General features: G+C 43.5%; 2 protein-coding genes across 2 annotated transcripts; both read right to left on the reverse strand.

Annotated features, from left to right (window-relative positions):
- Positions 1-8,710: 8,710 nt before the first annotated feature.
- Positions 8,711-9,326, reverse strand: LOC124209963 (sericin-1-like). Its single transcript, XM_046608214.1, has 2 exons — positions 9,267-9,326; positions 8,711-9,148 (listed from the first exon to the last, which is right to left on the reverse strand). The coding sequence occupies exons 1-2, from the start codon at positions 9,324-9,326 to the stop codon at positions 8,711-8,713; spliced, it is 498 nt and encodes a 165-aa protein (XP_046464170.1).
- A 529-nt stretch (positions 9,327-9,855) lies between these two features.
- On the reverse strand, positions 9,856-10,681 carry LOC124209964. Its single transcript, XM_046608215.1, has 2 exons — positions 10,388-10,681; positions 9,856-10,335 (listed from the first exon to the last, which is right to left on the reverse strand). The coding sequence occupies exons 1-2, from the start codon at positions 10,679-10,681 to the stop codon at positions 9,856-9,858; spliced, it is 774 nt and encodes a 257-aa protein (XP_046464171.1).
- Positions 10,682-12,727: the final 2,046 nt, after the last annotated feature.

The raw sequence follows: 12,727 nt of genomic DNA on the forward strand, positions 1-12,727 counted from the left end.
TCATAGTGGGTGACAAAGCTCTCGAAGCTTTTCTCTAAGCCTCAAAACCCACGCAGACGTTGCTCGTGACGGCGCGGTCTCAGTTGTGGTCGCCGAATACGCTGACGGCAGGAAACCAACAGAACCACTCTCGGTATCCGCTCTTGAACCTCTTCTCAATTCAGAAAACATTGGCTTATCCCGTTTGATGGCGCAGCCAACGCCGACAGGGCAGTCAATCTATTTAACCAAAATGTAAAGATATGTTCAAAGGCGTGAGAAAAATCGAATCATTGCACCCCTTGGTAATGTTGTTTGCAGTGATCTTAGATCTGGATACGTCAGAAATTACATCCCCCAAAAAAACTTTTCGCGGGCAGATCCACGACCTTAAGACTATCTTTCGAAAACAAGGGACAGGCCTGGGACACGTCAAAATACTTGTAAATCCAACGGGCCAAAAAACACCCAGCTAACATAGGTCACTGCTGGGAAGTGACAATAAAACGACCTATTTTTGCTTGGTAACAACCCGAAGTAAGAACCAGGTCGTCTCCCATTAACAAGCCATTGCACATGCCTGGTCACGACCAATAGAAATTATTTACTAAATTCTGGGACTTTAACTCTTGTCCTCTTGACCAACTGAGCTAACCGAGCTTTGTTAATATGAATTGTTGAGGATAACTAAAGAACATATTTTTTTTACAACGGGACACCAGGAATCATTCACGGCCTTGTACACCCATTGATAGCATTCTAGCGATGTATTTCCAAAACAGCCTGGTCTCTGCTGGTGCGCCAGAACGCTATTTCAATCAAGGCCTGGCGCAAATTTTCATGGACCATTTTATTTTGAATTTCGAGTGGAAATAAAATTTTCAGTTCAAACAGTTCAAAACATTTCAAAAAAGCAATTGACTATTTGTGGTAACTTGTTGTGAAATTTAGGTAGTGAAAAGGTAGTGACCAGGTAAAATCAGCAGCCAACTGCCTTACATCTTTTTTGGTACCTTCTTGGGAAAATGAGGCAGTGAAAACGTAGTGACCAGGTTATGCCACTCAGCAGCGAAAAGGATGGTAGCGACATGTTGGCCAAATAGCGTTATGGTCGCGACCCAGCCAACGATGTGACAGCTGGGCAGCACTAGACAAAAAAGAGCCGCTTTCTTCGATGAGTCCCTGCCTATAGTTGATTTCGATTTAAACAGAGAAGTCAGTCGTTGCTATAAGTGCCAGGGCTACGTCAACACCCGAATGATCTGAAGGGCCCAAAACCCAAAATACGGCAAATGTTCAGCAAACCACCGCACATCTGTGTGTCAAGCACTAGACAACAACCCAATTTGTGCAAACTGTGGTGATCTTCACCAGGCCGGCAACCATTGAAGCCCAGAGAAAGTCAGAGCTGTCGCTCGCTACCGCAAATTTCTCAACCGCAAATAGTAGCTCCACCCAAACTCTTCACTTCGAAGAGTACATTCGATGTCTCCAGATCAAATTAAGACATCAAAAATGGCATCCCTCTCTCTCTCACAAGTTCTTCTCGATCTCGAAATAGACATAGCGTTCATACATGAGCCGTACTCATTAACAGCCGACCATCCACAAATAGAAAATATTCCACTAGGCTACTCCTCCCACCACCCCCTCTCAAAAAACGATCACGCGTTTGGAGCCGTGATTCTCACGTGAGACTCCTCCATTCCTAGAGTCACGTCGCTGGTCCCTATCTCAAAAATTTTACAGCTGGCATAGAACTTAGCACAAAACCAGGTACCAAAAAGCACTTCTTGGTGTATATCAGGCCGTCCCTCCAAAATTTTGACGACGTTACACACCAACTGTTTGCGTCGGAGGTCCTTTCGCTCGCTCTGTTCTCGATAGACACGAATGCCCATAACCTTCTCTGGTTTAGCCCGACTACAAACAGTAGGGGTGAAGAGCTAGAACTCGCCGCCACTGCCACATCCTCAACATAGCAAACATAAAGAAACAGACCTGGATTTTAATCTGGCCGGCACAACTTTTGTCGATTCAACTGTTCACGGCGACCCAAATTGCGAATCAAATCGAATCAAGTCCGATCAAGCGAATCGAGACCGCGAATCAAGCACTCACTGGCGTTTCCTACAACTCCCTTCTCTCTCAGATCACCCTGTCATCTGTCACACAAAAAAGTCACAAAAAAAGTCAGCAACAGCGAGAAGGTCCCAAAACTTCTTTGAAATTCTCAAACCGTCCATCCTCAACATTATTGTTGAGATAGAGGCAATCTTCGTGGCCATAGTAAAATGCACCAGAGCCGAGGCGACGCCAGTCGTAAAAACAACGGCCGATCGGTCGATCAGTTGCCATAGTGGTCTCGCGAACTTTGCGCTTTACGCACAAAGACACACCAAGCTTACAAAATATGGTCCAAATCACAGAACGACCACGACAAACAGAAAATTCCGAGCTGCTCAGCAATTATCAGAGAAACGACGAGCTAAATCCCTAGCATAGAAAGAGATAAAAAAAACTCGTCTCCGAGTGAGCTATTTGCAGCAATAAAATCTGCCAGCGGTAAATATGAATCAGAAGGGAGCCCTGCCTTTCCACCATCAATGGCCAAAAAATCACAATCCCAACTGATATCCTAATGCACTGTGCTTACCATTTCTTCCCAAACTCCAAAAATCGTCCTGTCACCAACTCACTGAACTCTTAGTAAAAAATCATTAAGCAAAACCTGGCCACATCAAAATCCCCCACATTCGACTGGAAATTCGAGAAGGCAGTCTCGTCCTTAAATCCCAAAGCTGCGGCTAAATCTGTTAAAATATCAGCTGATTTACTTCTTCTCTCCATGCCAACGATTCGTTCGAGTCTCCGTCTCTTTTTTAACGCCTGTCTCTCTCTATGCTACTTCCCGACTCCATGGATGCCTCCATCCTTTGCAAGCAAAACAAACAAGATTGCTCTCTCCTTCAGAGCCTAAGACCCATTAGCCCCATCTCCAGCTTTATCAAACTTCTTGAAAACATTTTGCTGAACCGCCTTAACTGGTTTGCCTCATCGTTAAATTGGCTGAGACAAAATCAACATAGCTTTCGACAGGGCGCAAATCCATCGAATCAGCACGCTTTCGCTCGTTTCGTTAATTGAAAATAGCTTCCCGGGTAAATTACACACGGCCTCTGCTTTTTTAGACATTAAGAGAGCTTTCAATTTCAACAGGAACCCACCATCCTTGTGACACTAATAAAGCGCAAGTGCCCTTACTACCTTTGCTCAGCCGTTGTCAGTTTTCTTGCCAACTGTATGGCAACTTTGTCAGCTAACGACGCTAGTCTAGAAGAACCGGTAAATCTCGGATGTCCGCAAGGAGGTGCCTTATCACCTTTTCTTTGGAATCTTACGACATCATACGTAGCTCTTTCCCATTTCATGTCCACAGCTTATGTGGAAAACATAAACCTCGCAACTCAACACAAAGACCCAGGTATTGCCACAAATCAAATTCAGTTAGCAGTCGAAAGAGTGAGCGACAAGTTTGCAGAAGTCAAGCTCCCTGTTCAACATTTTTTCCAAAAAACGTAATCCCGTCTCCCACTTGTCTCTGTCGACCAGGAGTTCGAGAAATTTCCCCCCTCCAACAAACTAACTTTCTATCGGACTCTTAATTGACCCCAACTAAATATGGCTTCCCTATTAATTTACAAATGCTCCTTGGCCAAACGAGCCCCTCTTCTTTATTAGTTGCTGTGTTCGTCTCTCATGGAGCTTTGATAAAAAGCGTCTTCGTTTTCTCTATAAAATCGCAATTGAGCCAATTCTATCGTATAATTGTGCCGTATGGATATTGGTCCTTCGAACCAAAACGGCGAGAAAAAAATATGATCGTTTCAACGTCAAGTCTCTCTGCTCCCAACTAAAGCGTTCAAATCCACTCCTAAAGATACTCTGCTCGTCCTCTCAGAATCCCCTAGATAGATTTAATTCTTACCGAACTTGCCGCCTTCCGCTTCTTAGCAAAGCAAGAGAACGTAACTTTCCCCTCATGTTCGGTCTCCTTCATAACCATCCCCTTCCCAGAAATTCTATCAATACCCGCACAGAGTCAAACCTCCACGCCTGTCTTTGCCTCTACTCCACATTGGTCTTACAACTTAAAAATCCATCGCTTAAGAAATTCAGATCCTATTCCTCTTACCTCTTTCTGGGTAGGGTACATCCTAATCTACCCAATCGTCTCGTAAGGTAAAAACAGAAAAGTCTGCGGATATGGTGTAGTCACTGCCGATCACGCCTCGATCAAATCAATCACCCATGTCACGCTACCGCGCAGCATCGAAAGGCACCAGGCCAATTCGCTCGCAATCATCACGTAGACTAAAAAAAACGGCTGCATCGAGCCTCATGCTCTTAAACATTCAGTCGCAGAACGATATTTTCTCTGAAATAAACGCTGAGGCAGAGGATAAGAGCAATGCTCCGTTCTAATTCTATCCCAAAATCGAACACCGAATGAAAAACCTCCCAAACAGGAGCTATCACCAGATTATTTCCCCCTACTTCTTCTCTGCTAACGCCATACGCAACAAGGATAATAGTCATCTAACGATCAAGATTCTGACAGGTCACTCTCGCCTCAACAGCCATCAACATCGTATGGGATTTATCCAGCACCCAACTTGCTTATGTGGAGCTACAATCGAAACGGTCCAACATTTCCTTTTCTCCTGTACGACCTTCAACTCACAAAGGACGAACTTCACTCCAGCTCCGACGGTTTGGCCACCTTTACTGTCCGCCATCAGTCAATCCTAACTTCTTTGGGCAAGCATGATCTGTATCATCAAGAAGACTCGCCGGTTGGCCAAGCCATCAATAGTCTCATAAAACATAACTACTCTTATTCCTCATCACCCCTTCGTCATTTGTTATCAATCGATTTTATTTCTATCTTTCTATCGGGCAGGGGGCGAGGATAAGAATTGGATTGGAAGCTGCATCTTTAAACGGTGGTATGCTCTCGCAATCTTTCCGCCGATCTATGGCTGAGCTGCATCCAGATGCGGAGAGCGATGGATGGCGGAGCTCGCTTCTTCACTCCATCTTCTCATTCCATGTTTCCGTCTTCACAGTCTCAATTCTGCCCCCCTCTCTTCTTTGCTTCTTTTTATCCTTGTGTGTTTTGTTCTGTATTGTCTACATCCAAATTTTCGGCCTATGTCATATCTCTACCTCCGACTCTGCATCTATGAACGGTGGTATGATTCTAGGGGCTCTCCCCGCCATTCCTAGAAGCCTGAATTTTGGATTGCTACTGCTACAATTCATGAGAGGTATTACATAGTTGATTCTCGTAGATAAAACCCTATTTTTGTGCTGTGCAAATTGCAACATTTTTTGGCGTATTTTCCGTTTCGGGTAAACAGCATTTAACTTTGGACCAAAAAGGATGGGGCCAAAACTGTAAAGTTTTTGTTAAAATCCCGGCCCCTACAAATAGAAAAATTTGTATCTGAAAAGTTGGGGCCGGATTGATAGGCATAAAATTTTAGAACAAAATAAATTTTTAGAAAATTATGTATTCCTGAAGTAGTAGGGGAACTGGGGGTGGGAATACCAGAGATAAGGAGATGCGCCACTCTGTGTAAAGTCCAGCAGTCGACATTTTTCCCCCTCCCCCTCCTCAGACGACGAATTCGACTGCGCTGCTCCTTTCGGCGAGCTCCGGAAGCTTTGCCTTACTTGGCGGTAGGGGCGGTCCTGAAGGTAGAGAACTAATGGGAAATGCTTCCGGAGCTCGCCAAAAAAAATCATAGTGAAATTCTTACAAATACACTAATTTTAGAGAAAAAAAAAGAGGGCTGTCTTTTCATTTTATTTACAGCTCATCTTTTGGTATTATCCAAGCAGTAACTCGTCAAAAATTTACATAATACAGTGGGTACCGAAAGTATCCGTACGGCTGAGAGGATCAGTAGGGAAAACGCGTTTTTCAAAACGCTCCCAAAAATAGAATTCTCGGTGGAATTCGATAAAAATTTTTTCAAAGGTTATTATTAGGGCGGGGTATCATGTGATTTTTTTTGGGAATTTTTCGACAACGTGATATGTGGTTTTTATCGCGTTGCGTAAGTATCCGTACGGCCGAGAGGCCTAGTAGGGAATGGGCTTACTTTGGAGGCCTGTCATTCGGTATCTACGTAATATTATAGGGTGGGAAAGTTCTTAAAAAAAAGAGCTGCATTAGCTCTATGTGTGGTCATAAGATCACATTTTTCAAATTTCATTTATAGTAATGAAATCGAAATTGAAAACACGAATTATAAGTTTTCCGTTTTCTTCCCCTCGATTCCCCATCACCAGTGTTGCCATATCTCAAAATCTCTTTCTTCCCTTGGACGGAAGAGGGAGAAAGAGAAAGGATAAATATTTTTGATATGGCAACACTGGTGATGGGGAATCGAGGGGAAGAAAACGGAAAACTTATAATTCGTGTTTTCAATTTCGATTTCATTACTATAAATGAAATTTGAAAAATGTGATCTTATGACCACACATAGAGCTAATGCAGCTCTTTTTTTTAAGAACTTTCCCACCCTATAATATTACGTAGATACCGAATGACAGGCCTCCAAAGTAAGCCCATTCCCTACTAGGCCTCTCGGCCGTACGGATACTTACGCAACGCGATAAAAACCACATATCGCGTTGTCGAAAAATTCCCAAAAAAAATCACATGATACCCCGCCCTAATATTAACCTTTGAAAAAATTTTTATCGAATTCCACCGAGAATTCTATTTTTGGGAGCGTTTTGAAAAACGCGTTTTCCCTACTGATCCTCTCAGCCGTACGGATACTTTCGGTACCCACTGTAGATAAAGATGCTACTTCATTCATTCCGGTGTACAAAATTTACGGATTATGGTTTAAGAGGTGTGAACGAATTAAAAAGAAACTCTCGTTGGGGGGTTCAAACGGACGAAATCCATTTTTTATTGGCGGAGCCTAAGTTGTGTGGAGGAATAGTTTTTTGCTAAGAAACTTTGCGCATCAGGCGCAGAATATTCGAAATGGATTTATAGAACATATTTCAAGTTAATTGAGTATATGAATGAGGTCCAAAAGTGTTTTCTGCTTTGATAAAATTTGTTTTCTGACAATCGATAAAGAATCGATCATGCGATATCTAAGATGCCCCTCCCACTTCTCCATTTGATATAGAAATTGTTAATTCCCCCTCAACTTCATTTTTTATTTTTCTTCATGTTATTTTTTGAAATTTAAGCTACGCTACAATAGATGTTCTATTGATAAAGTATTTAGAGAAATTTTTTCAACCATAAATAACTAGAAACATTAATTGGAATTAACCATGTCCAGTATGAGACCCTAGGTTGGATTTTTAAAAAATTTTGTGAAATTCAAAAAATTAGCCGAACTATTTTATTTAGAGACTTTTTATTGTTTGTTGGTAAAAAATTCAAATTTCGCGCCACTATTTTGCGGCAAAAACGACTACTTTTTTCAAGAGATATTTCGTGTGTAATCCAAATAATCTTTCGATTTCGACCGTAACCAGCTTGAATTTCATCATTTTAGCTTTTAATTTATGTATAGCTGGATTCCATTTTCTTTTGTAGTCATTGAGAAAATTGAATTCTTGCATAAGACTAGCAGCGCCACAGTGGAATTTCTCATAAGAAAAGAAAAACCACTACATTTTTACAGTTTTCTTGAATTTTCTCAGTAAACTAATAAACATTTTTTTAATCTGAACATTTTCTTAAAGCTTATTATCTGCTAAAAAAGACCTCTTATTTAAAAAAAATAGCTTGTGAGGTACAGATTTTATTGAATAAAACCTGTGACACGTAACAACTTTTCCACATTTTTTCAAGACATAGACGAGCGGCGGCAACTAATGGTTCAGTTTTCCCCAAATTTTGAACATAACATATTGAAACATAGATAAATAAAATAGCTCGGCTGATTTTTTGAATTTAAAAAAAAAATTCGATCCAACCTAATGGGACACCCTTTGTCCAGTTTTACCCCCACATTTTTCCTCAACAACCATTTTACCCCTTTTTTGAAATTTATTAACTCGTAAACTATAAAACGTATGGCGGTGAAAGAATTACCTAATGTTATATAAACAACGCTCTTTACACTAATCTAATTTATTTTAGCATAACATTGTTACATACTGAGTTACAGACAAAACAAAGTTTTTGTCCTGTATGACCCTGCTCTCCCCTATATATTTTCGTTTACCTTTCAGAACTTCAGTTACATTTTCACTGAACCATTTTTAAGTTAAAAAAACTTCCCACTTCTGTAGTAACCTCGGCTGTCCCAGTGTGACTGAGGCTAGGCCACTTTGTATTAGCTCAGCATGCCACTAGTGGCGCTAGTAGATATACAACATCTTTTCCTTTCACAAACACGACAATACGGAAAAACGAAGGACAAATGCGACAAAGAGGCAGTAATAACTGACCGTCACAAAGAACAAAACAACATGAAACTGGCAAATTTTTTTTATTGGAGCTGCTACTCTTGTGACTTCAGACGGTTCGGCTGGAGCTGGGCTAGTCGATTCGGCCGCTGGTTCTGCTCCCAAGTTTTCATCTGCCACCTGTCCGGCCGGATCAGGAGGGCGAGCTGGACTTAATGAGACGGACCGTCGCTGCTCTGACAATAAGGCCTGACGTTGCTCTGCCAACCTGGAACTACTCCTGGAACTCGATGTCCAGATTTTGGCCGTCCACGGCTTGCGAACGACTTGACGAGGGGCACGAACAGGATGTGCAGGGAGGGACAGCACCCTGACAGGTGGAACCGGTGGCAGAGCCAGTGGAACCGGCGGCAGAGCTGGTGGAACCGGCGGCAGAGCTGGTGGAACCGGCGGCAGAGCCAGTGGAACCGGCGGCAGAGCTGGTGGAACCGGCGGCAGAGCCAGTGGAACCGGCGGCAGAGCTGGTGGAACCGGCGGCAGAGCTGGTGGAACCGGCGGCAGAGCCAGTGGAACCGGCGGCAGAGCCAGTGGAACCGGCGGCAGAGCTGGTGAAACCGGCGGCAGAGCTGGCGGCTGAACTACAGCCTGTGACTGCGATGACGCAATAGGCTATGGCAAGGACAGGGCCGGAAATGAAAACACCGACTGCTGTCTGGGAGAAGGTGTGTTAAGACGATTTGGCTACTGTTGCTCAGCTGATGATTTAGGGGGAACTGCTGACTGTTTTTGAGCTGTGGCCTTTGCAGGATGAATGACAGGATCTCCCTTACAGCAATTAATGGCTCATCGATTTCTTCTAAAATCTCGGCCAGCGAGAGTTGTGACGACATAATAGTCTGGCGGTTGGCATACCATCTTGACGTTTCCGCGTACCCAGTTTTTTCCTAAACGTACTCTGACTGGCTAACCGATCGTTAGAATGGAGTATCGAGACGGACGAGCTGCTTTTTTATGAAAGGCCGCCGACACTTGACGACGCTTTAATTCTGCTGCTACAGCTCCCGATGAGACGTTTTGATGCCGTAGGAACTCCGACAAAAATGGCAAACTTCCTCGTAGATTCCGTGATTGCAACAACACCGATGGGGACGGCAATCCACCTCCAACAGGAGTTGAACGGATTGCTCGGAGCGTTTCCTGGAGCGTGCGACCATCCTCCATAGACTTGATAAACGCCGCTTTCACTGTTTGCACTGATCTCTCCGCCAGACCATTTGACTCTGGATAAAATGGACTTGACGTGACATGGGATACGGCAAGATGACGAGCAAACGCACGGAAGTCAGCGCTGCCAAAGTGTGGTCCATTATCCGGCACCAGCACTTCCGGCACTTCAAAATCTGAGAATATTTTATCTAATTATTTGATTGTGGCCGCACTTGTAGTAGAGGACATTTCGATGACATTGGGCCATTTACTAAAGTAGTCAACAGCTAATAAATAGTCTTTACAACGTAACTGGAAGAAATCGGTCGCCACACGTTGAAAGGGGTATTCTGGAACTTCGACCGGATAATGCTGTTGATGTGGATTTTGGTGACGCCGCTCAAATTGACATATACGACATCCAGCTACAAGGTTGCGTATTTCTTCGACATATCCTGGCCAGTAGGCAACTGACTTGGCTCTTTCGAGACATTTGGACTCTCCAAAGTGGCCATCGTGAATCTGCTTTAACATGTCTGACTGCAGAGAGACGGGAACAACTATCTGATGTCCACGAAGTAGCAGACCTCCAGCTGTCGATAAACTGGCCCTTTCCGACCAAAATGGCTTTGCCGGCACCGGGCAATCTCGCTTGTGATTGGGCCACCCATTTTCCACTAATCCAACGACGAGCTGCAACGTAGGATCACTCTGAGTTAATTGCCTTATCATACTTTTCTTTAACCGTTTCTTCTGGGATGACGTAGCTGAGCATTGCGTGAACATATTCTTCGTTTATTTGCGACTGATCCGTCGCATATTCCTGAGTGTCTGGCGCTCTGCTGAGCGTATTTGCCAGAACGAGTTCCTTCCCGGGCTTGTAGACGAGTTGATAACTGTAAACCTGCAGCTGTAGTCGCATTCGCTGGATTCGGGGGGAACACAATCCAATTGGCTTATCCACCAATCCAACCAGGGGCTTGTGATCAGTTTCTACTGCCACCTGATTTCCGTAGACGTAATGATGGAAGTGTGTCATGCTGAACTGCACTGCTAACAACTCCTTTTCGATTTGGGCATAGCGACGTTGTGTGTCCGTCAATAACCGGGACGCGAACTCAATGGGTTGACCGGCTTGCAGCAGTACAGCTCCAAGGCCATATAAGGGGACGCGTCGACTGAGACCGTCACCGGCAACTTCGGATCAAATAAGCGCAAGATGGGCGCTGTACTCACAAGTTCTTTGACGGATTGTAAAATGAGGGCGCTGCTGCTGTTCCACACCCACTCAACGTCACTTTTTAACAAATCACGCAACGGTTTAGTTAGAGGTGACAAGTGTTCACAAAACTTTGATAAATAGTTCACCATTCCTAACAGCCGCTGTAATTCTTCTTTGGAACTCGGTTCTTTGAACGCCTTAATGGCACTTACTTTGGCGGGATCCGGCTTTAATTTTTGAAAAGAGATTACATGACCGATCCATGGGTCTCAGGGAGGAGAAACTTGCACTTACTAGCATTAAGCTTGAGGTTCACTTTTACACAGCGATCAAATACTGCTGCCAAACGCTGGTCGTGTTCTGCTCGAGTCTCTCCCCACACGAAAAAATCGTCTAAATAATAATAATACTGCGATCCGTCCTAAGGACGTAAAAATTAGACGTCCATTTGACAACAAAAAATTGAAATCCAATGGATATCCCTAGTAGCCTAGTTCCCAAAAAAGGGACGATACGTCGTTTGGACGAAGGGACTAACCTTGGATATTTTATGGGTATCATGTGCTAGCAGGGAGGGGGGGGGGGGTAAAAAGTATGCCACAAATTTCGAAGGAAATCTTTTTATAACCTACGAGAAATTCTGACATTCAAATAAATATGACGTATATTTATTGGTACTGTAAGGTTTTTGCCAGTGTTTTACTTCTTTACTATTATGTTACAGAGCGAGTCTTAACTAAAGGAAGAAGCGACTAACAACCAAGTGCATTTTATCCTAAGACCCCTTCCAAGGGAACTAGTAACAGCTAGCATACCCGCGCGTGAACAAGGAAGGGCACGGAAACCGTAGTGCGAAATTGAGGTCGTGGTGGTGTCCCAACAGATGCGCTTAGCGGTGTTGATCTGACTTGTTGGTTGCACTCCTTCCCAGTGCGTCCGTCCTTTAAACTGCGCGTATGTGCCTTGGGTAAGTGTAGGTACGCCACTTACTGGCCGTTGTTGCTGTCGCCCTCCTGTGGCTAGAACCAGCGACTACTACTTGATACTTCGATACTTGATACACCAAGTAAATTCCCAGATACTTTAAGTTCTTGGAAAAACGACGTTCTATGTACTCGATAGAGTTGATCAGTTCTTCCTCCGCTAGAAATTCGCGGATGTAAGCATAGCTTCTTTAAATTGCTTTAGAAAATCCCGCTAGAAAATAGCAAAAATAGCAAGGTGCTGGGTTGAGGTGCTACTTATGGCACTAACAGCGTGCCACAATTTAATTCTTATTTGGTTTACAAAATGCTAGGCAAGAATTAAAATTACGATCCATCAAAACCATATAAGAATAGGGTAATCAAAATAAATGCGATCCACGACTCAAGTAAACCGAAATCCCGGCGCGCCTTTTAGATCTACAGACATCAAATAGGCCCTCAAATCTAGTCAAAATGAAGGCTAAGAGATAAGAGCTTCTGCTCGTTTCCGCAAGGAACGCGGAGGAGACTACAGCAAAATTGCTTCTAGGCTGGGAGGGAAAAAGACTAATAATGAGCTTTCCACAAAATTCGACATATCTCGATCAATAAAGTCCGGAAAGGAAATTCCTTTCGGATTTCGATAGTCGAGACACCATTTAACATTCTCATCAATTAGTTTTTCCTATAGCTCCCCGTGGGGACAAGGTTATAATTTTTTGATAATTTTAAGGCCTTCTCCGGATCCCGGATTTAGATCTGGAAAGGTTCGCTGGGATTTTGGTCTACTTGAATGTTGGATCGATAGTTAAAAAGTAAAATTTTCCCGGCGTAAGTGAAAAACTGAACGTGAAATTAATATTCAACAAAGCAGATCATTAGCGAGATTAATCGTGAT

The sequence above is a fragment of the Daphnia pulex genome, chromosome 12, assembly GCF_021134715.1.
Source record: "Daphnia pulex isolate KAP4 chromosome 12, ASM2113471v1".
NCBI classification, from domain to species: Eukaryota; Metazoa; Arthropoda; class Branchiopoda; order Diplostraca; family Daphniidae; genus Daphnia; species Daphnia pulex.